We start from the raw sequence: 25,055 nt of genomic DNA, 5'->3' as shown, positions 1-25,055 counted from the left end.
CCCAAATAGCTTAGCATTTGGCAGTTTTGTTGTCAGTAACTTCAACACTTTTATTTTATTTTCTGCAGCACCTGTCATGCAACTCTCCAACTCTGGATCTATCCAGTTATTCAAATTCATATCCCAATTCGTTACCACTTCAAGAAGAAAAATCACAAAATTACATATGTAAGTACCACAACAGATCCATTATTTCCACTTTATATTTGACTACCAGCACTGCCCAGAACTCCTGTATTTACCAAATCAAATCATCTCCAGTTCCTCACAACAATTTCAAACCTTCAACTCCCTCTGCAAACCTCTATTCCACACTTCCCCCTTGCTCTCTCTTTACTTTTAGAATCCTGATATCATTTATTAAGTTGCACAATAAAGAGATTAGCAAATTTATAAAAAGCAATGCCACTCAATTTTTTTTGCTTTGAAGAATATAGATCTCTTTTCATAGTTTTACATTATGTTCACATGCAGTAGGTTCGTTGTTATTTTTAAATGAATAAATATTTTTAAATTTTCTTAGTTTTAGTACTGGCTAGTCTGGCTCAGTGGATTGAGCACTGGCTAGAAACCCCAGGGTCGCTCATTTGATTCCCAGTCAGGGTACATGCCTGGGTTGCAGGCCAGGTCCCCGGTTGGGGTCATGCAAGAGGCCACCGGTCAATGTATCTCTCACACATCAACATTTCTCCCCCTCTTTCTCTCTCCCTTTCCATCTCTCTAAAAATAAATAAATAAAATCTTTAACATTTTTTCCTAGTTTTAATTTCTCACATAATAAATATTGACAGTGATAACTCGCAAATCAAAAGCTGTTTGGAGTCCTAAATAAGTTTTAGAGTGTTACAGGGTCCTGAAGCCAACATTCAAGAAGCACTGCTCCAGACTGTACACTCTGAAGGTGCAGGCTACATCTGTCTTGATCACTACTCTATCTTACATGGGAGATATTTGAAAGTCACTTGTTGAAAAAGTGATTGACTGAATGACTGTATGACTGAATGAATGATACTCGAAATGGACCTTGTCAAGCATTCGACACAGAGGGAAAACAGTCTGATAAAAATGTCCAGAAACAAGAAAGTAAAGATTTTACAAAAAGAGTGCTCACCCTCTCTTTAGATCTCACTCACTTTTCCCTATTTCCACCAATTATCCCCTTTCTTACAGAATTGATTTCTGCTTTTCTACAGGCTGCATCCTTTCAGTATGTTTTTAAAAGTCCTCTTTTTACTCTGCTCCCACATTCACACCTCTTCTACTTAGTGAAATTTCTCAAATGAGTGACCTGTCCACTTCACTACTGCCTCATTCCAAATCACTCCTGAACCCTTCACAATATAACTTCTACCCATTCCACTCTTTTGAAATGGCCCTACCAAAGTCACCAATTGTTGTTAAACATATCTTTTCCAATAGTTTTCTAAATTGATCTTCACATTTGATATGAATGACCACTCCCTTCTCTGACAGTCTCTTTCCTTAGATTCCATGCCAATTTCAGTTCTTGGAATTTTCTTGCCAGAATTCATAATCTCTTTTGGGTGCTTCGTTGTCCTTTATTTGTTGGTATTCTCTGTTAGGTGCTCCCTCCTTGACTGTATGTTCTCACTTTCCTTTGGAAATCTCATTTACATCAATAGCTTCAGCAACCTGACTGTATACTTATTCCAGCCCTGGCCTCTCTCTTAAGCTTAAGCTAGAATAGTACCTATTGGAATATATTCACTTAGTTATCCTGTAGGTTCTTCCACACAACATGACCACAATTGAACTCAACAATCCCTCCAAAGTCTGCATCTCCTATATTTCCATCCTTGGCATCAGGTTTCTCATCTGTTACCACTAATTACTGTCCAGTACATTTCAGCTCCTGGAATTCTTCTCTGGAATCTATTCTTCATTTTCCAGTACCTCCCATGCTGTTAGCTTAGATCTTAATAATTTTTCACCTAGATGGCTACAGCAGACTCTTAAGTTTGCCTTCTATTCTTTTGGGAGTAGAAACTGTCTTATATTTTTCTGTACTTGGAACCCAACTTAGTGCTTAGCATGTAGTAGGTCCTATTTAAGAGTGTATTGAATGAATGAGTAAACATTGGTGGTGTTTTACTGATACACACAAAACTAAAGGAAATAAGTTAAAATATTTTAAATTAGAATTGGTAAAACTACAATCAACAGGTCAGGCTGCCAGTTTTGTAAGTAAAGTTTTATTGGAACACATCAAAGGCCATTCACTTACATATTGTCTGTGGTTGCTTTTTCACTATATTGGGAGAGTAAAGTAGTTTTGACAAAGACCATACAGCCCACACAGCCCAAAATATTTACTCTCTGACCATTTACAGAAAGAAAATACCAGCTCCTTTCCTAAAGCAACTGTCTCTATTATAACGCAGGGAAGGAGAGAATATGAACATACAGAATAAGCAAGGGCCTAGAAATAAGAAGTATGAATATATTTTACCAAGGTTTGATCACAGTTACATTATTAGTAAAATGGCCATATATTAAAATAAATCTCATTTGATTTTCTTAGGTTTGAAATTATGTCAAAAATAAAGAAAATCAATTTGTGGTTTAAATGATTGCTAGAAGTAAAGTTCGATTTTACAGGGCAAAGAGTACAAGAAGAAAAACACAATATTATCCCAAGATGGCTAGAGTAGAGTAACAGAGAGGAGGGAGCTGCACACAGACTTTTGAACATCTACAAAGCATTTCCCTCGAGACTGTGGCTGAGTTTTAATCTTCGTGAAATTCATTAGGACCAGAGAAAGAATATCTAGAAAGCAGTAGGCTGAACAATTTCTAGAGCTCACACAAGACTGGCCAGCCAGAATGGAAAAATGTCATAATATATGGAACGTCAGGCAGAGTACTCAGAAAGGTGTTACCTTAGGAAGTGGGCTAAATTAGCCCTAGTTTAAAGGCTGCTATTGAACTACTTTAACAAAGCTTGAAAACTGCAATAAAGCTTAAAGAAAGTATCAAATGGAACAAAGTTATTTTAAATAAATTACATACCAAAGTTAAATACAATAGGGCTTAAAATTACAACAAAATCCAGCAAACATCATTGCAAAATTGATCATGTTTGACATTCAATAAAAAATTACCAGCCAGAAGAGACAACTCTCCCATGCAGAGAATTTCAAATAATTTATGTAAATATTCCACTTTCAAGGAGAAGGAGTATAACTCTCCACTTTTTAACTGTGGGCTGTGCATAGTAACTTCCGCCCAAAGAGAGCAGTATGGAAAGTGGAGGGAAAGAGTAACATTGCAGTGGAGAAACCTGGCACACACTACCTCAGCTAGGTAAGTAAAGCCAACATCAGTGGTCATAAATCATGTTGACAGTGTGTATGCTTGATATGATATGATGAAAATGGTACTTTTAACTATGTGGCCTTCTTTTTAATAACTTATAACCTTGATCTTGTGAGAAAATATCACACAAATTGCAATAATGTGGTGTTCTACAAAGTACATGACCAGTGCTCCTTAAAAATGTCGAGGTCAAAAAAAAAGCCAAAGTCATCAAAAACAAGGGAAGTCTAAAAACTGTCACAACCAAGAAGAACTTGAAGAAATGTGACAACTAAATGTGATGTGGCATCTTAGATGGAACTCTGAAACAGAAAAATGACATTAGGTAAAAACAAAGGAAACCTAAAGAAACTATGGATGTTATTTAATAATAACATTAAAAATAATAATATATTAATATTGGTTCATTAATTGTAAAACTAACTCACACTAAATGTAAAATGACATTAGTAATAGGAGAAGCTGGGGATGAGGTCTGTAAGAACTTTATGTACTATCTTCTCATTTTTTCTGTAAATCTAAAAATGTTCTAAGAAATAAGTTTGTTAAAAAGAAAAAAAATATGCCCTGGCTGGTGTGGCTCACTGGATGGAGGACTGGCCCATGAACCAAAGGGTTGCTGGTTTGATTCCCAGTCAGGGCACATGCCCATGTTGCAGGCCAGGTCAGGTCCCCAGTAGGCGGTACACGAGAGGCAACCACACATTGATGTTTTTCTCCCTCTTACCCTCTGTCTAAAATAAATAAATAGAATATTTTATTTTTAAAAAGAAAAGAAAAATATTACTAGCCATGCAAAGCAGCAGGAAAATATGACCCAGAGTCAGGAGAAAAATCAAGCAATAAAAACATGTACAGAAATAACAAGGTGGAATTAGCAAAGACATTAAAACAGCTATCACCTATATCTTCCACTTGCTTGAGAATGTAAAGGAAAGCATGGACATGGTGAGGAGAGAAATGGGAGATATACAAAGACCCAAATGAAACTTTTAGAAGTGAAATGTATCTGAAATGAAAAACATCTTGAAAAGAATTAACAAAAGATTAAGCAGTACAGAAGAAAAGATGAGAGAACTTGAATAGCAATATAAGCTATTCAAAATGAAGTACAGAGGGTAAAAAAAGCCAAAAATTACTGAGCATCAATGACAGGTGAACCAATATCAGGCAGTCTAACATATAAAAATTAGAATCCCAGAAGGAGAGAAGAAAGGGGGATAGGTGAAAAATACTTGAAGAACTAATAGCTAACATTATTTCAAATGCGATGACAACTATAAATCCATCTATTTAAGAAGCTTACCCTGGCTTGTGTGGCTCAGTGGGTTGAGTGCCAACCTGCAAACCAAACGGTTGCTGGTTTGATTCCCAATCAGGGCACATGCCTGGGTTGCAAGCCAGGTCCCCAGTTGGGGAAGTGCGAGAGGCAACCACACATTGATATTTCTCTTCCTCTCTTTCTCCCTCGCTTTCTCTAAAAATAAAATAAATAAAATCTTAAAGGAAAAAGAAGATATTCAATGAACCACAAGCAGAATGAACATAAAGAAAATCACACCAAGACCCAGCATAATCAAATTAGTAGAAAGAAGTAACAAAAAGTAAATCCTGAAAGTAGTCTAAGAAAAAAAAACAATGCACACAGAAAAATAAAGATAAAAATGATAATAGACATCTCATTGGAAACTAGGCAAGCCACAAAACAATGGAGTAGTATTTAAAGTACTGAAAAAAAATCCATCAACCCAGAGTTCTATTCAGGGAAAAAAATCTTTCAAAAAATAAGGTAAGATAAATATTTTTTCAGACAAAGGCTGAGATAATTCCTCACAAGCATACTTGAACCATAAAAAATTTAAAGGAAGCTCTTCAAGCAGACAGAAAAATGATATCAGATGGAAATTTGTATCTACATAAAAAATAAAGAGTGCCAGAAATGGTAAGTATGTGAATGTAAAAGATATTTCTTCATTTAAAGAAATTTCTTTAAATGATAATTGACTGTTTAAAAATATATGGAGTTTACAATTTCTAGAAATAAAGTGTATGACAAAAGATGAAGAATATAAAAGTATACTGGTGTAAACTTTTTACACTACATGCAAAGGGTTGTTACTCGCAGGTAGATAGTATGGGAAAGTAAATTATATATTGTAAAATCCTATAGCAACCAAACATGTAAAAAATATTTTTTAATATATTTGTTGATTATGCTATTACAGTTGTCCCATTTCCCCCCTCACTCCACTCTATCCTGCCCACCCCAAACATGTAAAAAAATTTTTTTAATAAAATAAAGAAGTAGAGATAATAGGCCTCTAGTGAAGGTGAAAGGGAAAACTAAGACATTAGCAAAGACATTAAAACACCTATCATAACTATCTGATTTGCCTCTTGCTCACCCCCAACTGGGGACCTGGCTCACAACCCAGGCATATGCCGTGACTAGAAATCGAACTAGCAACCTTTCGGTTTGCAGGCCAGTGCTCAGTCCACTGAGCCACACCAGCCAGGCCAATGAGGTTTCTTTTTTTCACTTAATCCCTTCACCTTTTTCACCCAGTTACCCTACATCCCTCCCCTCCGACAGCTGTCAGTCTGTTCTCTGTATCTATGAGTCTGTTTCTATTTTGTTTGTTTATTTTGTTCATTAGATTCTACATTTAAGAAATCATATAGTATTTGTTTTTCTCTGGCTCGCTATTTCACTTAGCATAATACCTTCCATGCTGTTGCAAAGGTAAGATATCCATCTTTTTTATGGCCAAATAGTATTTCATTTTGTAAATGTACCACAGCATTTTTATCCACTCATCTACTGACGGGAACAGACAACAATATGATGATTACAAGAGGGAAAGGAGGGTGTGGGGAGGCAGAAGAGAGTAAAGGTAGGAATAAATAGTGATGGAAGGAGACTTGACTTTGGGTAGTGAACACACAATACAATATACAGATAATGTATTATAGAATTATACACTTGAAACCTATATAATTTTATTAACCAATGTCACAACAGTAAATTCAATAAATTTTTTTTAAATGAGTTTCTTCTATGTTAATTACACCAGAGTAAAGCTGATTTTTTAAATGTCAATTACCTGGAAAGATTGTTAACAGGGATAGATTTGTGATTTTCATTAAGTCAGTAACTACTAATAATAATGAGTCTGTATGAATTCTATAAAAAACTATACTTAGAACTTTTTTATTTTTATAAAGATTTGTATTTAGAACTTGGAGTTCTTGAAATGCCATTTGTATTTGTCCTACTCAATTCTTTGCTATCTGGAGGATGACAATAACTTAGTGTTCATATTAGGCACACCTATTGAAATTACTAGTTTTCTTTTGAAGCACTGTAGATCTCTAAATAATTTTCTAAGTTATTATACTGTATATTATGAATATCAAACACAAGAGGACTTATAAATACCCTATTACATTCAAAGAGTATGTACAATAAATTTCTCCTCCATGGCAGAAAAGCTCCAGGGTTTATGTAATTCATTTAGCAGAGCAGGATAAAATATTCATTGTCACAGTGTATAGAACAATTAAAACAAAATCATAGGTTGAGAGGTAATTCTGGCATCAGACTCTATTTACCAGCAAAAAGCCATCACCATATTTTTGGACTATAAGATGCACCCCCCCCAAATTTGGGAGGAAAATGTGGGTACATCTTATAGTCCAAATGTAGCTTACCTGGCTCTTTGGTGGGGGGGTCGCAGTGGAGCAGGGTCACAGGAGGCAGGAACAGGACCACATGTTTTGCTTCAAAAATTTTTTTCCTATTTTCCTCCTCTAAGACCTAGGTGCATCTTATGGTCCAGTGTGTCTCACAGTCCGAAAAATACGGTAATTCTTAGGTCATACTATCAGAAAAAATTCAGTCACACCAACTAGCCTTATTTTGCTAAACTCTATCCTTCCCCCGTCCCAGGCTCTGAAGTACTAATTAAGGGCACAGAAGTGGTCCCACAGATGAAACATACATTAGGAGCTTCAGGAACCAATAGCTACTATCCACCAATACCTGGAGAGAGAGTGGACTGCATTTCCCTCCACATCATGTACTGGATGGGACCTTTGTACAGGCCTGGGTTCAGCTTTTTGGAGATAAGCTGTCTGGGTGTCAGCATCCTTATTCCTTGCTCCAGGCTGTAAGGGACATAAATCATTTATTTTAGACATCCTCCAGGGACTGAAGGTAGGGTACTAATATTGTATGGAAACACCACCTACCTATCCAAGAAAGGTGTGATGTCCTAGAAGAGGAAAGGAAAAATAGAAAAGTTAGAAGCCTGTTCGTCAACTGCAGAAATTTCTTTGGTGATACTGGCCCCCACTAGAATTTGATTGTCAATACTGGAATCCTGTGCAGATGGTCCCATTCCATCGTCACCTCTCACCCTTCATGTGTCTTTCTGATCTGCATCCTTCATCTAATCCAAGATAAATTGGCTTTATCTTGCTCTGATTTTCTAGTTCTCTTTTACATGGAAGAAGAAAGAAGTTAAGATTAAGCTATATTTACCTATACTGCCATAGTCTCAGGAGAAAAACACAGTAGGTATTCCCACCCCAAGACCCCTGTTTCTTAGTCTGGCTGATGAAGCTGCTGAGTGTTGAGGTGGCAACCAAAGCCACTTTAGAAGTGAACCTTCATTTGGCAAAGATTGGCAAACAGCTTTTTAAACAGGTCAATTTATAATTGCTGAGAGTCAAGGATACAGTTTAGGTTGCAGCATTTTTTTTGAGAAATAAAACTTCAAAGTTCTTTATTGAGAAAAATTAAAATGTTAATACAAATATCATTAATGGCATTTTATTATCTTCTTTTCTAGGAGGATAAAAGCAAAACTTTATATTGAGTGAAAGGCAAAAAAGTAGCCTCCTGCTTTTCTCCCAGAGAATCTTCAAAGCACTACAGCAGGTTTTCCCTGCTTCTTGTGGGGAAAAGCTGCTTCTACTTCCTTTCTAACCCTCTTTCCCCTAGTAGTATACCCATAGTCATGTTGATATGGAGTCTTACTTTGAGAAAGTCGAAGGCGTTCTGCTGCTCCATCCGTGCCTGGATGCTCAACAACATGTCCTTGACTAGAACATACTGTTCTTGAAGCAGGTTGACATTCAGCTCCATCTCCTCATTCAAAGCTTTCCCCTCTTCCCGGAGATCATTTAAAATGTCCTTTTCTTTGTATTGCAGAAACTGATGCAGCTTAAAAAACTCCGAGGAGATGTGTTGTTGCAGATGTAGCTTGTTTTCCTGGAAACCTCCACGATCATCACCATGGTAATTACTGAGACTAGCTCTCGGGGATGGGGGCCCACACCACCAATACTCACACAACTTGGGAAATACCGTAACAGGAAAATGCATTAAAATGGCTGCTGAGTATCCACATTCAACCGTACTAAAAGAAGCCCTTTTGTGGTGGAAGGGGAGACTTAACTCCATCCTTCTCAACTAGTTTAATAGTTCAGGCTGAAATAGTCAAGTTACCTCCAGGTTGTTATTACAGTACTGAGGTGGTAAACAATGCCATATTAAATGGGACCTTAGGGTTAATTAAACATTCTAGAATGAATGATAATACCCTCCTACCCAAAAGTGGAAACCAATATCTACCGAGTGATGCTGTTAGACTAGGGCCATAAGGAGGTGGAAAGAAATGTCCTTATCGAGAAATTGCAGCATCAGAACTGGGGGGATGCCACACCTGCTGCCAGAACAATATAAAAGAAGAGATGTGAAATGTTTGAAGAATTGAAATTGATAACTGATACACTTGCAGCTTTTAGGTGATCTCAACATCCTCATGGGTGAGGTATCTGATATTCTGGCTTCTTGGTTCCTTATTCTCATTTTTAGTTATCTCCACCTTTATCTACTCATTCTCTTAATTACACTGAGGATTTTATCATCCCCAGAAATTTCACCATCTCCAAAATTAACTTTTTATACTCATTTACTCAGGTACCCCTATTGCAATTATTGGGTCTCACTGAAACCTGTATATTCACCCCTTCATTTCTATTCCTTCAGCTTCTCTCTTTATGTCCCCTTTTTAGCCAGCTTCGATTCCATGGTCCATCAATTGTCACTGCTTTTAAAATAAGCTTAACTCTCTTTCCTCTAGCTCACACTTCTCCAGTTTTCCTTTTACCTGTTTCACCACTATTTCTCAGTCTTATTTGTTGGTTTTAGAGTTACTTACATTCTGTCTTGGGCTCTTTTCCATTCTCATTCTATACTCTTCTCCAACTAATATTCTCTTTTCCCACAGCCTAAATACCATCTATATGTTGACTTCTTATTTCTAGCTTAGTCCAACTTCTAAGCTCCAGATTCTTATATCCAACTGTCTATTTGACATCTACACTCACTCCTAAAATCTAATGAATCACCCCATCAAGAGTATTTTTATCTCCAAAGCATATACTGAAGCTGTTTATTTCTTTCCATTTTCACTGCCTCTCTAGACCAAGCCACCATCATCATTCCCGGGAACACTGCAGTGGCCTCCTAACCATTATCCTTGTCATTGTCTCTCTCAATTCATTTTCTGCACAGATACCAGACTGAAATTTTCAAAATGAGATTAAACCATGTCTTATTTAAAACTTTTAATGGCTTGTCATTGTTCTCTGCATGAAGTTCAAAATTTCTAGCATCACCTACAAGGGCCTGCATCTTTGGGCTCACATCTGCCTCTTCAGTCTCATCAGGATCCAGTTTTATTGGCTTTCTCTCTGTTTAACATAATGACTGACTTCCTCTCTCAGGACTTTTCTATATGTTCTTTATTCTTTATAGAACATTCTTCAAAACACTTCCTTCATATTCTCCTCACTAGTTCACTTAGCTAAGTTACTTACCCTTCATTTCTCAATTATTAATAGATGACTTCTTCAGGAAACAGCCCTACCTCAGTCTAGATTAGGTTCTCCATTTATATGCTCTCATAGCACCCTATATTTTAATTAATAGTAATTATCACAGTTGTTATTTTATTGCTATTGGTGGGATTATTCATTAATATTCATCTCCCAACTGAGTGGAATATAGTGTCTAGCCTAATGCCTGACCCACTCAATAAATACTTTTTGAATGAATGGATTTTAAGTGTAATAGCTGAACTAGGAACTCTTGCAACAGGAACAAGATTCTTTAGAGGCATCATTATTTCCATCAATTCTTCTTTCTCTCACTGTATAAATATTTCTTTCAGATGCCAAACACCAGAGAATATTCTCCTCCATAGAATAATTAATGAAAAAATAGAACTCCCAATTCAGCCCCCCACTCTAGAGACTGATTTGCCAAATCTCTAACCACTAATGTCCTAGAGCTCCTGTGAAAGTATAGGCAATAGTGTTATTTTGTTAGGGAGAAGCTAGGCAAGATCAAACCAGAAGGTAAAAGCCAGCAATCTGAGAGACCTTGTTTCAGAGGTAGACTCATTGTAAACCCAAAGACAAGAAAGGTATTTCCTTGGACATAGCTATCTTCAGGTGATTTGCCATAGGTACATTTCTTTTTTTGCCAGTAAACAAGAGGAAGGACCAGACAAATCACAACCCCACAACAATCAATCACCCAGCAACTGAACCATTCAAAGGATCAGCATATTAGGGGAAAGGCCAGTGTGCTCTCTTTTGCTCAACTATTGGGAACCTACTCTACTGCTATACTTTTTTCTACCCTATTGTGTCCATTTTTAATTCTATAGCCCAGATCTCAATAGCCCAGTGTATTGATAAATATATGTATAGGCATCTTTCTACTCAAATAACTAAAGTTACAAGGAGGGTATATTCTAGTTCTATCTCATTACCTGCTACCCTGCTCCTCACCTTGTAATCAGCAATAGCGTCTTTCTGCATGTTCCTCAGGTCCTGAAGTTCCTTCAGGGTTGCCTCCAGTTGACTTTTATAGATGATAATCTCCTCCTGAGAATACCACATAGAATTAACCCACAGTAACCCAAGAGATGAAGGACCATGGGGGGCATCTCCCTCAAAGTATGTCAGAAAAAAAATCCAGCTCTTGCTGCAAAAGTCTTTCCTTTCCCCTGTGTCATAGTTTCTGTCTCTTTGGAGAATTGGGAAGGAGATTACAAGCAGCAGAAAAATTTAGGGTTTTTTTTACCTTCTTAGTAACTGCAGGGGTTTGAGAAATGTAACTACTATGTTTTCTACTCTAGTTATGCTGTTCTCACTATACCTTTATTTACATTGTTCTCACTTCAAATACTCATTTCTTCCTTCTGCCGATCCAAATCCAAATGATTTCCCAGTTCAAGCTTTCTTTCACCATACATCCCCTGAATATTTCAGTTTTCTCTAATCTTTTCTGAAATTCTAAGCATTTATGAATTACTAAAGTGACGAAATTTAGCTGTCAGTAGTACACTATATTGTATTACCTCTGTTGTTTTATTCATTTTGACTGAATTTCAAAACTCTCATAACAAGAGCAATATCTTTTACATTCATATTTTACATGATGTCTAGTAGAGCACTGTCATGTCAGGAGTTAAGTAAATATTTGATTGATTGAAAGAGTAGGCCACAGCTCTTCCACTACTTTCCTGTATCAGCACCTCTAGAGAAAGAATACTGCAAGATATATTGTATTTTCTGAGCATTCTGAGCTTTCTAATAATTATCTGAATAAAGATGAATCATCTGGAAGAGATAAGAAGCCCTACAAAAGATTTTTCCCACAGCTTTCCTAAGGTATTGTTCAGGGCCCAGGGCTCACCCACCATGAAAAAATGGACAGCATCAGAGATCTGCAGGTACTCTTTAGACTGCCCCACAGACAACTGAGCATCTTTGCATTGAAAGCAGATCAGCTTCCCTCCTGGCTTACTGAACAGTTTCAGGTTCTCTCCATGGTCTGGGCACTGTGGATAGCCCTTGAGTAGGTGTAGTTCCTTAATCTTATCTATCAGCTTATCCAGTACAAGGTTGAATGTACAGTTGTTATATTGACATATCGTCTTACACTCAGGACAGAATGTTTCCTTTGCTTCCTGCTTCCAAAAGTTTTGAATGCAGGCCTGGCAGAAGTTGTGGCCACAGGTTAGCATCAATGGATCCCGGAACCAATCATTACACAGTGGGCAGTGTAGCTCCTTAGTAATATCTTGTATCTGTACTTTAGAGGGTATCTGGGTGATCAAATCATTCACTTCAGTGTAGTTGTCTGGTTCAATGTTGGAGGAGGGTTTGGAAGATACCTTTAGGGAAAAAACAGCTAAAATGAGTTCTCTTTCTAGCTGTCCACCCCAGGATAGTGGACTCCATTCCCAAAGAAGCTGAGAATTGGTGTAGCCAAAGTAAAAGCACCCTAATCTTTTCTATGAGAGTGACCCAATAAATTTAGTGTTTTGTAACATCATCATTTATTACTGCTTTCAACCATATTTAAACTTTAATAGAGAGCCAAGACAAAAGAAGAAAGAGTACTCAACCAAAGAAATGTATTTTGTTGTACATCCCTCCCTTCACTCCCTTTCCCCATGTATATCAGTTGAAAGTTAGGGGCTCAACAAATGAATTAGGAGAATGGATGTTTGCCTTCACAGTAAGTGAGGTTACCTTTTTGCTTAAGGTAACTTGTCTGAATCTCTGCTCTTATAATAGATCCTCTACCCCACCACTTGATAGAAACTGCTTAAACCTTGCTGTGGAGTTTGCAAACACTCATGTAATGACTTACTCTCAATCCTCATTCTCTTTGACTTAATGAGTCAGTCTTTTATCTCTTGTGGTGCTATACTGTTGTAGTTCTTCTACCTCTGACCACTCCTCTGCCTTGGCTGGTTTCTCTTCCTCTTATTACTTTCTTAAGTGTAAACAATCACTGTGATCTGTCTTCACCTCTCTTCTAGCTCTATTCTCTCTTCTTACCAAGTGAGCTATTCATTCCCATTACTTCATGTACAATCTCTATAGGGGTGACTCCCAAATCTGTATCTCTGAGCCCACAACTGGGTCCTGCAAGCTGGAACAATACTGAAATAGAATTCATATTTCCCCCTAAATCAGTTCCTTCTCCCAACTTCCTTATTATCACACCACCAATATCCCAGTTGTGAAATCTGAGTTATTTTTGGTGGTTCTCTTCTTCTTTCTCCATCATCTAATCAGTCATAAAGTCCAGTTAATAATGATTGTTAACCCTCCTCTGCCTCCAAAATCTTCTGTTGCTTTGAATAGTCTACCAAACTTTTTGTGGGTTTATTTTAAAGGGCTGTAGAATTCAGAATTCTCTACAACATGTTGCAAACTCATATTATAGTCTTATTTCCCATGATTTTTTTGTACAGTGAAAAATTTTAATTTACCATCATTTTACACATTAACAGTTCATTCAAGTTCCATTTAACCAAAATATAACAAAAGATTTTTTTAAAAGATTTATTCCATTTTTGTGCTAGGTTGAATGGACAATTCTGTCGAAGTGAAGAGAGAAAAAAACCTGTTTATTCTTCATCCTCTCAATATGTACTTAGAAGATCAAACTCAGAAAAATATGCCCATCAGGGAATATTCAAGTACAAAATATGTTGTATTTTAAGCCTGTCAGGCTGTCTTAAAAACTTTAAAATTATATGTATTCTGTATAAGATAAAACTTGTGGGAGAACCTGGCCAATTGAGGGTGACTTAAGAGAAGAGTTGCCTAGCAGAGCCAGTTTTTAATCCTAGTGCATTCAGTAATGTTTGGAAATGGAAGCAATTTAGGAACTTTATTTTTTTTGGAACTGATTTTTTTTTTTGATACATTTAAAGTAGATTAGTGGTTGCCAGGGCTGGGGCAAGGAGGAAATGAGGAGTGATTACTGATGGGTATAGAGGGTTTTTTTTGAGGGGGGTGGGGATATGCAGTGAGGAAAGAAACTTTATTCAATACAAACAGCTCCACTGTGATACAGCACAGCTGTGGAATAGCTCGATAGTGTTACAGCTCAGTTTTGAAGCAGTACCACTGTGAGACAGCATGGCTGTGAGTAGGCCCTGAGGCCAGACCCCTCTGGCTAGACAGCTCTGCTCTGCCCTCTCCTGCTCTGCTCCACCTGCTCTGGTCTTGGTCTGGTCACTCTGCTCCACTCTGCCCTGCTGGAATTTCTTTTGAAGGTGATGGAAATTATCTAGAATTAGATTGTGGTGATGGTTGTACAACTTTGTGACTATGCTAAAAATCACTGAACTGTGCACTTTAGAAGGGTGAATTTTATGATATGAAAATATATACTTAATGTTATTGATTATTGATTATTATTTGGTCAATTCACCTTGCTGCTTGAGGTTTTGCCAACTGCCCTGACTTTCAAGAATATGTCTTCTGCTCTAAAACAAGAGATTAGGCCTGGCTGGGGTGGCTTAGTGGATTGATTGCTGGCCTGTGAACCAAAAGGTTGCTGGTTCTATTCCCAGTCAGGGCACATGCCTGGGTTGGGGGCCAGGTCCCTGGTTGGGGGCGTGTGAGAGGCCAACTGATGTTTCTCTCTCCCATCGATGTTTCTTTCCCTCCTTTTCTCCCTCCCTTCCCCTCTCTCTGAAAATAAATAAAATCTTTAGGAAAAAGAATAAGAGATTGTTTTAATCATATTAGCTAAGATTTATTCAGCATTCGCTGTGCAAAAAATGGTTTATGTGCATTATTTTATCATCATAACAGTCCAGCCTGCAGCCTCCAGACTCAGCAGCCAGCTCTGGTGGCTCATCCTAGCAAGCAGTCACCACTTACACATGACAGCATAAGGAATTCATCAGATTACCAGTGAAATTTAAATATTTGTGAAATTTAAAAATTATAACTGCAGTTCTGGTTCATGATCATCAAAAAAAGCAGAGAACATAGGGTCTACAAAAGGTGCAGGTTTAGACAAATCTGAAGACTAATACTTTGTAAACTTTAAAACAGGAGCTGGAAATATAATGGTGAACAAAACAGTTGTTTCCTGCTCTCACAAAACTTAAAGTTTACTGAGGAAGATAAAATTAAACTAACAAGTAACAAAAACCCATTTGAGATGTAGTGGTTTCAGCAAGACCTCGGTTTCTTTCCTTCCACCCTTGTAATTTAGATGGCTGCTCCTTTCAGATTTTCATACATTACTGTCATAACTCTCCACCGTGTTGACCCTGCTTTGCCTTATATAAGTGGTACCTCCAGAAAAATACTTATTTGGGTCAATGTTAAATTTTGCCGCAGTTTTATGCTATCATTTATGTTTATTATAAGCAAGTTCATCCTCTGAATCCTGAATGGATTTGTATCATCAGATTAAACAAAGCTGGCTTTGTACTTGGATTGCTGAGTTGTTTAGGATTTTTCTAGGTGGCAAACTTCCAGAAAACAACCTTTGTTATTGTATATGGTGGGGAAAAAGTAGCTTTACAATTGTTCATATGGAAGTAATATAATAATTAATAGATAACAACATAAGAATAAACTCTGTCTTGCATAATCACAACTATAAACCTACTTTTGCCCCACCCTGTACACGTATGTGGAGCTGTGCTCACCTTTGGTGTCGGATTATTATATATGTTTCTTCAGACCATCCTTTCCTACTGAATGAAGCCCAAAATTCATGGCAAACAAGTCTTCTGGATCAGACTACTGTTGGTTATTTGGTGTGGAGTAAGGGCATTTAGCACGCTGACTTGCTCATCACTTTTGTACATTGGCAGTTTCGTCACATGTAGCACAGAAACTCCACTGGAACTGCAAGGACAAAGGTTGTGTGTTTCACATGATCACTACTGCAGCAAAATGGCCTGTGTCATTTTCTTTTCTTTTTTTTAATTAACTAAACTCCTTACTTTATTCAGAATTCCTTAGTTTTTCTTTCTTTTTCTTTTTTCTTTTATTTTTTATTCTTATTGTTGTTCAATTACAGTTGTCTGCATTTTCTCCCCACCCCTCCACCCCACCCCAGCCAAACCCACCTCCCTCCCCCACCTCCACCCTCCCCTTTGGTTTTATCCATGTGTCCTTTACAGTAGTTTTTGAAAACCTCTCTCCACAGTATCCTCTCCCCATTCCCCTCTGGCTCTTGTTAGATTGTTCTTAACTTCAATGTTTCTGGTTATATTTTGTTTGCTTTTTTCTTTTGTTGATTATGTTCCAGTTAAAGGTGAGATCATATGGTATTTGTCCCTTACTGCCTGGCTTATTTCACTTACATAATGCTCTCCAGTTCCATCCATGCTGTTGCAAAGGGTATAAGCTCTTTCTTTCTTTCTGCTGCATAGAATTCCAGTGTGTAAATGTACCATAGTTTTTTGATCCACTCATTTGCTGATGGGCACTTAGGTTGCTTCCAGTACTTGGCTAGATTTCCTTAGTTTTTCCACAATATCCTTTTTCTGTTTCAGAATCCCATCCAAGCTCTTATATTACATTTTGCAGTTGTCTTGTCTGCTTAAGCTCCTCTAAGCTAACAGTTTCTCAGACATTCTTTGTTTCTGATGACCTTGACAGTTTTGAGGAGTACTAGTCAGATATTTGTAGAATGTCTCTCAAGTTGGGTTCATCTGATGTTTTCCTCATGGTTATCCTGGTGTTATAGGCTTTTGCAAAAGAAACCACAGAAATCAAGTACCATTCTCAACTAGTTCTATTTCAGTAATGAGTAATCATATTTCTTATGAGTAGTAATATAAGTTACTACTTATGAGTAGTACCATTAACTTCAGCAAATGGCTAATGACTTCATGAAAATTATCTTTGTTTCCTCATAGCCAAAGGACATTTGACTCATAGTTAATCAAAGAACACTTTTTTCCCTCTGTAATTAAAATGTACTATAAAAAACTACAAATTTGCATTGCGGTAGTCAATAGTTTAACTTAGTATTTCTATGTTTATCCTTTCTCACCCCTGTTCTTTGAGGCTAAGAATTTATCTAAAATGCTGCACGTTCTCTTAATTTTTTCCACTTAAATTGTGTTTTATTGATTATGCTATTACAGTTGTCCCATTATTTCCCCCTTTGTCCCCCTCCACTCAGCTTCTCCCCTCAGCTCCCTCAGGCAATCCTCACACCATGGCCCATATCCATGAGTCATGTATATCCGTTCTTTGGCTACTCTATTTCCTATGCTGTACTTTATATTTCCATGGCTATTCTGTAACTACCAATTTGTACTTCTTAATTCCTTCACTTCACATTTTTCACACTTTGCCACTACGCCCCTCCCATCTGGCAATCATCAAAATATTCTCTGTATATATGATTCTTTTCCTGTTCTTCTTGTTTATTTTGTTTTTAGATTCAATTGATACATATGTATTTCTTGCCATTTTATTATTTGTATTTTTGATCTTCTTTGTCTTAAAAAGACCCTTTAACATTTTGTTTATTGCTGGTTTGGTGATGTTGTATTCTTTCAGCTTTTTTTTTTTTTTTTTTTTTTTGTCTGGGAAGCTGTTTATCTTCCTTCAGTTCTAAATGATAGCTTTGCTGGATAGAATAATCTTGGTTGTAGGTTCTTGCTTTTCATCACTTTGACTATTTCTTGCCAATCCTTTCTAGCCTGTAAAGTTTCTTTTGATAAATCAGCTGTCAGTCTTACGGGGGCTCCTTTGTATGTAACCAACTGCTTTTCTCTTGCTGCTTTTAAGATTATTCTTTGTCCACTTTCCAGACAAAAGAAGGCTAAAAGAATACATCTCCACCAAGCCAGCATTGCAAGAGATGCTAGAGGGACTGCTTTAACAAGAAGAAGAAATAGAGAAAGGGGGAGTACACAGGTACAAAGGGGAAAAATGGCAATGAATAAGTACCAATCATTAATAACCTTGAATGTAAATGGATTAAATGCCCCAATCAAAAGACACAGGATAGCTGAATGGATAAGAAAACATGACCCACATATATGCTGTCTACAAGAAACCCATGTCAGAACAAAAGATATACACAGGCTGTAAGTGAGGGAATGGAAACAAATATTCCATGCAAATGGACATGGAAAAAAGCTAGGATGGCAATACTTATATCAGACAAAGTAGACTTCAAAACAAAGGCCATAAGAAGAGACAAAGAAGGTCACTACATAATATTTAAGGTAGAGTCCAGCAAGAAGATATAACTCTTATAGACATATATGCACCCAAATAGGTGCACCTAAATATATAAAAAAAATCTTGGAGGACTTTAAGAAAGAGACAGATAGCAATACAGTCATTGCAGGGGATTTTAACACCCCACTGTCAACAATGGATAGATTTTCCAAACAAAAAAATCAACAAAAATACTGCAGCATTGAGTGACACTCTAGATCAAACAGACTTAATTATATTTATAGAACATTTCACCCCAAGAAGCAAAATATACATTCTTCTCAAACACACTTGGAACATTCTCAATGACAGACCATGGTGGGACACAAAACAAACCTTAACAAATTCAAGAAAACTGAAATCATATCAAGCATCTTCTTAGATCACAGTGGCTTGAAAATAGAAACAAATCTCAAGAAAAAAATCAAACAAATTCTGATACATGGAGGCTGAATAACATGTTATTAAATAATAAATGGGTTAAAATGATATCAAAGAAGAAATTAAAAAGAGCTGGAAACAAATGAAAATGAACACACAACAGCCCAAAGCCTATGGGTCAAGCAAAGGCAGTCCTGAAAGGAAAGTTCATAGCAATAGAAGCCTACCTAAATAAGATAGAAAAATCTCAAATAAACAACTTAATCCTACATCTACAAGAACTAGAGGAACAACAACAAACAAAGCCCAGAGCAAGCAGAAGAAAGGAAATAATCAGATCAGAAGAATTAAATGACATAGAGACAAAAAACAAAAACAAAACAATTCAAAGGATCAATGAATCCTGGAGCTGTTTTTTTGAAAGATAAACAAAATTGACAAACCATTAACCAGAGTCATCAAGAAAAAAGAGAGGACAGAAATAAGTAAAATTAGAAATGAAAGAGGAGAAGTAACAGCTGATACCACAGAAATACAAAGGATTGTAAGAAATTACTATGAACAACTACCGTATTTTTCAGACATTTTTCATGATGCACCAGACCATAAGATGCACCTAGGTTTTAGAGGAGGAAAATAGGAAAAAAATTTTTGAAGCAAAAAATGTGGTCCTGCTCCTGCCTCCTGTGACCCTGCTCCACCACCGCCACCCCCCACCCCTCCACCCCCAGCGAACCAGGTAAGCTACATTGGGACTATAAGACACACCCCCTTTTCCTCCCAAATTTGCGGGGGAAATGTGCATTTTATAGTCCAAAAAATACGGTATATGCCTAGAAATTGGACAACCTTGGTGAAATGGATAAATTTCTAGAAACATACAATCTTCCAAAACTGAATCAGGAAGAAGCAGAAAACCTGAATAGGCCAACAACTAGCAAAATTGAAGCAGTAATCAAAAACTACCGACACACAAAAGCCCTGGACCAAATGGCTTCACAGGCTAATTTTACCAAACATTCAAAGAAGAACTAACTCCTATTCTTCCCAAACTATTCCAAAAAATTCAAGAAGAGGGAAGACTCCCAAACTCTTTTTATGAGACCAGTATTATCCAAATCGCAAAACCAGGTAAAGACATAACAAAGAAAGACAATTATAGGCCAATATGTCTGATGAACATAGATGTTAAAATCCTCAACAAAATATTGGCATTCCTGATCTAGGAATACATTAAAAAGACCATACACCAGAATCAAGTGGGGTTTGTCCCAGAGATGCACTGATGGTACCATTTTTGCAGGTCAATAAATGGGTTATATCACATAAACAGAATGAAAGACAAAAACCACATGATCATATCAATAGATGCAGAAAAAGCATTTGATAAAAGCAAGCACCGATTTATCATAAAAACACTCAGCAAAGTGGGAATAGAGGGAGCATACCTCAATATAATAAAGGCCATATATGAAAAACCTACTGCCAATATCATACTCAATGGGCAGAAACTAAAAGTGTTTCCCTTACGTTCAAGAACAACACAAGGGTGTCCGCATCCACCACTCTTAATGACATAGTACTGGAGGTTCTTGCTACAGTGTTCAGACAAGAAGAGGAAATAAAAACCATCCAAATTGGAATGGAGGAAGTAAAATGTCATTGTTCGCAGATGACATGATAGTGTACATAGAAAACCCTATAGGCTCCACCAAAAAACTACTTGACCTAATAAGTGAATTTGGCAAAGTAGTGGGATACAAAGTCAATATTCAGAAATTGATGGCATTTTTCTATACCAACAATGAAATATCAGAAACAGAACCTAGGAAAAAAGTCCCAATAAAGTATGTAGGAATAAATTTAACCAAGGAGGTAAAAGACATGTACTTGGAAAACTACAGAACACTGAAGACAGAAATTGAGGAAGATACAAATAAATGGAAGCATATATTATCATAATATTTTGTTCATGTATTGCAAGAATTAAGATCATTAAAATGGCCATATTGCCCAAAATGATCTATAGATTCAATGCAATTCCTATTAAAATACCAATGATGTATTTCACAGAGCTAGAACAAATACTACAAAAATTTATATGGAACAAAAAAGTACCCCGAATAGCCACTGCAATCTTAAGAAAGAAGAACAAAGTTGGAGGGATCACAATACTTGATATCAAATTATACTACAAGGCCACTGTAATCAAAACGGTCTGGTACTGGCATAAGAACAGACCCATAGATCAATGGACAGAATAGAGAGCCCAGAAATAAACTCATGTCTCTATGGTCAATTAATATTTGACAAAGGGGGCAATAGCATACAATGGAATAAAAATAGCCTCTTCAATAAATGATGTTGAGAGAACTGGACTAGTACATGCAAAAAAAATGAAACTAGACCACCAACTTACACCATGCACCAGAATAAACTCAAAGTGGATGAAAGACTTAAATACAAGTTGTGATATCATAAAAGTCATAGCAGAAAACACAAGCAGTAAAATTTCAGATATCCCACATAGCAACATATTTGCTGATATATCTCCCAGGACAAGGGAAATAAAGGAAAATATAAACAAATGCGACTTCATCAAATTACAAAGCTTCTGCATGGCTATAGAAACCATCATAAAAATGAAAAGGGAACCAGCTGTATGAGAGAAGGTATTTGCCTATGATATGTTGGACAAGGGTTTAATCTACAAGGTATATAAAGAACTCATATGGCTCAACACCAGGAAGACAAACAATCCAATTAAAAAAATGGCCAAAGGACCTAAATAGACACTTCTCCAAGGAGGACATACAGATGGCCCATAGACATATGAAAAAATGGTCAACATCACTAACCATCAGAGAGCTGCAAATTAAAACCACAATAAGATACCGCCTCACACCTGTCAGAATGTCTATCATTAATAAATCAACAAACAAGTGCTGGCAAGGATGTGGAGAAAAGGGAACCCTAGTGCACTGTTGGTGGGAATGCAGACTGACTGGTACAGCCACTGTGCAAAACAATATGGAATTTCCTCAAAATAAAAACATAACTGCCTTTTGACTCAGCAAGTACATTGCTGGGAATATACCCCAAGAATCATGAAACACTAGTTCAAAAGAACCTACGCACCCCTATGTTCATAACAGTGCTATAAACAATAGCCAAGGGCCCGAAAAGCCTAAGTGCCCATCAGTAGATGAGTAGATTAAAAAACCAGTACATTTACACAATGGAATACTATGCAGCGAAAAGAAGAAATTCCTATCCTTTGTGGCAGTATGGATGTAACTGGAGACTATTATGCAAATAAACCAGTCAATGAAAGACAAACACCATATGTTCTCACTTATAGGAGGAATCTCATGAATGAAATAAACTAACAAGCAAAACAGAACCAGAGATATAGGAATGGGGAACAGCCTGACAGCTGCCGTAAGAAAGAGGGGAGTGGGGAAATGGTGGAAAGAAGGGGAAGGGACTAGTCAAAGAACATGTGTGAATGACACATGGACATGGACACAGTGTGGGATTTGACTGTGGTAACCAGGGTTGGTCTAGGTGGAGGAGGGAAAAGGGGGTAAATTGGGACAACTGATAGAATAAACAAGAATAATAGAATAATAGAATAAACAAGAATAAAAAAAGATTCTCTCTTTGTCTTTAACCTTTGGCATTTTAATTATGATGTGTCTTAGTGTAGGCCTCTTTGGGCCCATTTTATTTGAGACTTTTTGTGCTTTCCGGACTTGTATATCTACTTCTTCACCAAGTTAAGGAAGTGTTCTGTAATTATTTTTAAATATATTTTATTGATTATGCTGTTACAGTTGTCCCAGTTTTCCCCCATTTGCCACCCTCCTCCTGGTACCCCCATTCTTTCCAGCAATCCTTCCCCCCCACACCCTTAGTTCATGTCCATGGGTACTGAATAATAGTTCTTTGGCTTCTCCATTTTCTAATACTATTCTTAACATCCCCCTGTCTATTTTGTCTTTTTTTAAAAATATTTTATTTATTTATTTTTAGAGAGGGGGAAAGGAAGGGAAAAAAACATCAATGTGTGAGAGATACACTGATTGGTTGCCTCTCACACACCCCTAACTGAAGGCCTGGCCTGCAACCCAGGCATGTGAACTGACTGGAAATCAAACCAGCAACCTTTTAGTTCTCAGGCCAGCACTCAATCCACTGAACCACACCTGCCACAGCCCCCTGTCTATTTTGTCCCTACCAATTTATGCTTCTTTTTTAAAAAATATATTTATTGATTATACTATTACAGTTGTCCCATTTCCCCCCTTCACTCAACTCCATCCTGCCCACATTCCCCCCCTATAGTTCATGTCCATGGGTCATACTTATAAGTTCTTTGGCTTCTACATTTCCTATACTATTCTTATCCTCCCCCTGTCTTATTTTCCACCTATCATTTATGCTATTTATTCTCTGTACCTTTCCCCCCTCTCTCCCCCTCCCAATCCCCTATTGACAACCCTCCATGTGATCTCCATTTCTGTGGTTCTGTTTCTGTTCTAGTTGTTTGCTTAGTTTGCTTTTGTTTTGGTTTTAAGTGTGGTTGTTAATTGTGAGTTTGCTGTCATTTTTACCGTTCATATTTTTTATCTTCTTTTTCTTAGGTAAGTCCCTTTAACATTTCATATAATAAGGGCTTGGTGATGGTGAACTCCTTTAACTTGACCTTATCTGAGAAGCACTTTATCTTCCCTTCCATTCTAAATGATAGCTTTGCTGGATACAGTAATCTTGGATGTAGGCCCTTGCCTTTCATGACTTGGAGTACTTCTTTCTAGCCCCTTCTTGCCTGTAAGGTCTCTTTGGAGAAATCAGTTGACATTATAAATGGGAACTCCTTTGTAGGTAACTGTGTCCTTTTCTCTTGCTGCTTCTAAGATTCTCTCCTTCTGCTTAATCTTGGGTAATGTAATTATGATGTGCCTTGGTGTGTTCCTCCTTGGATCCAGCTTCTTTGGGACTCTCTGAGCTTCCTGGACTTCCTGGAAGTCTATTTCCTCTGCCAGACTGGGGAAGTTCTCCTTCATTATTTGTTCAAATAAGTTTTCAATTGTTTATTCGTCCTCTTCTCCTTCTGGCACCCCTATAATTCAGATGTTGGAACGTTTCAAGCTGTCCTGGAGGTTCCTAAGCCTCTCCTCATTTTTCTGAATTCTTGTTTCTTCATTCTTTTCTGGTTGGATGTTTCGTTCTTCCTTCTGGTCCACACCATTGATTTGAGTCCCAGTTTCCTTCGCATCACTATTGGTTCCCTGTACATTTTCCTTTGTTTCTCTTAGCATAGGCTTCACTTTTTCATCTGGTTTTCGACCAAATTCAACCAATTCTGTGAGCTTCTTGATTACCAGTGTTTTGAACTGTGCATCTGATAGGTTGGCTATCTCTTCCTCTCTTAGTTTTATTTTTTCTGGAGCTTTGAAGTGTTCTGTCATTTGGGCCATTTTTTAAATTTTTTTTTGTCTTGGCGAGTCTGTTACTTAAAGGGGCAGAGCTTTAGGTGTTCCCGGGGCGGGGTAACGCTGGTCGCTGTGCTGTGACGCTGTACGTCGGGGAGGGGCCGAGAGGGAGGAATGGCGCTTGCTCTACTCTCCGCTGGATTTCAGTCACTCCCTCTGCTACCCACAATCAAATTGGGCCCCTGAGGTCCTGGTTCCTGAGTGGGTGGGCTTGTGCACACTCTAGGCCCCTGTGGGTCTCTCCAACGACCTCTCCTGTGAGGCTGGGAGTCTCTCCTGCAGCCGCCTCCACCCCCACGGGTGTTTTCAATCAGAGGTTTGAGGCTTTATTTCCCCACGCTGGAGCCCTGGGTTACGAGGTCTGCTTCGCTCCCCGTCGTTCACCCCGGTTTATCTGTGCGCGAATGTGGGGCTGCGGGGTGCTACCCGCCGCTCTGCTTGCCCCATTCTCCGCTGCTCTGAGTCCGGCCCTCTCGGTTTATCTGTGCGCAAATGTAGGGCCGCAGGGTCTGCTAGTGGTCAGACTGCCCACCCCGTTCGTCCCACACTCTGCCAGTCTCGATCCTGCCGTCCTGCCACAGCAATGCGAGTCCTCTCCGCCCCGGCTGCCCATCTCTGCCGCTTCTACAGGTCTGGATTAATGTTTCTTTTTTATCTACTTGGTGTCGGACTTCGTTGCCGTTCGATTTTCTGTCAGTTCTGGTTGTGCGAGGAGGCGCAGTGTCTACCTACGCCGCCATCTTG

The 25,055-nt window shown here is 37.8% G+C and overlaps 2 protein-coding genes and 1 pseudogene across 3 annotated transcripts in view; 1 reads left to right on the top strand and 2 right to left on the bottom strand.

The window, feature by feature from the left end:
* Positions 1–8,873, bottom strand: part of TERB2 (telomere repeat binding bouquet formation protein 2) — a 39,274-nt gene extending 30,401 nt beyond the window's left edge. Inside the window, exons 1-3 of one of the 2 annotated variants that reach the window (XM_024567870.3) lie at positions 8,378–8,873; positions 7,588–7,610; positions 7,379–7,503 (exon numbers count right to left, since the gene is read on the bottom strand). In XM_024567870.3, the coding sequence (XP_024423638.2) occupies positions 7,379–7,503; positions 7,588–7,610; positions 8,378–8,803 (574 nt within the window). In that variant the 5' untranslated portion in view covers positions 8,804–8,873. Of the gene's footprint in view, positions 1–7,378; positions 7,504–7,587; positions 7,611–8,377 lie in introns of those variants that run through there. The other variant, XM_053929158.1, reaches the window with a different exon arrangement.
* Positions 8,874–11,130: 2,257 nt separating this feature from the next.
* LOC128781426 (E3 ubiquitin-protein ligase TRIM69-like) lies at positions 11,131–13,709 on the bottom strand. Its single transcript, XM_053928967.1, has 3 exons — positions 13,704–13,709; positions 12,117–12,593; positions 11,131–11,298 (listed from the first exon to the last, which is right to left on the bottom strand). Exons 1-3 carry the CDS (start codon positions 13,707–13,709, stop codon positions 11,134–11,136), a joined length of 648 nt encoding a protein of 215 aa, XP_053784942.1. The 3' UTR covers positions 11,131–11,133.
* A 1,685-nt stretch (positions 13,710–15,394) lies between these two features.
* LOC112311494 (DNA damage-regulated autophagy modulator protein 2 pseudogene) lies at positions 15,395–16,177 on the top strand (annotated as a pseudogene).
* The last annotated feature ends 8,878 nt before the right edge of the window (positions 16,178–25,055 follow it).

This window comes from Desmodus rotundus, chromosome 7 (assembly GCF_022682495.2).
Source record: "Desmodus rotundus isolate HL8 chromosome 7, HLdesRot8A.1, whole genome shotgun sequence".
Taxonomy (NCBI): Eukaryota; Metazoa; Chordata; class Mammalia; order Chiroptera; family Phyllostomidae; genus Desmodus; species Desmodus rotundus.
Note: the sequence above shows the minus strand (reverse complement) of the source record. Positions and strands in the feature narration are given on the sequence as shown.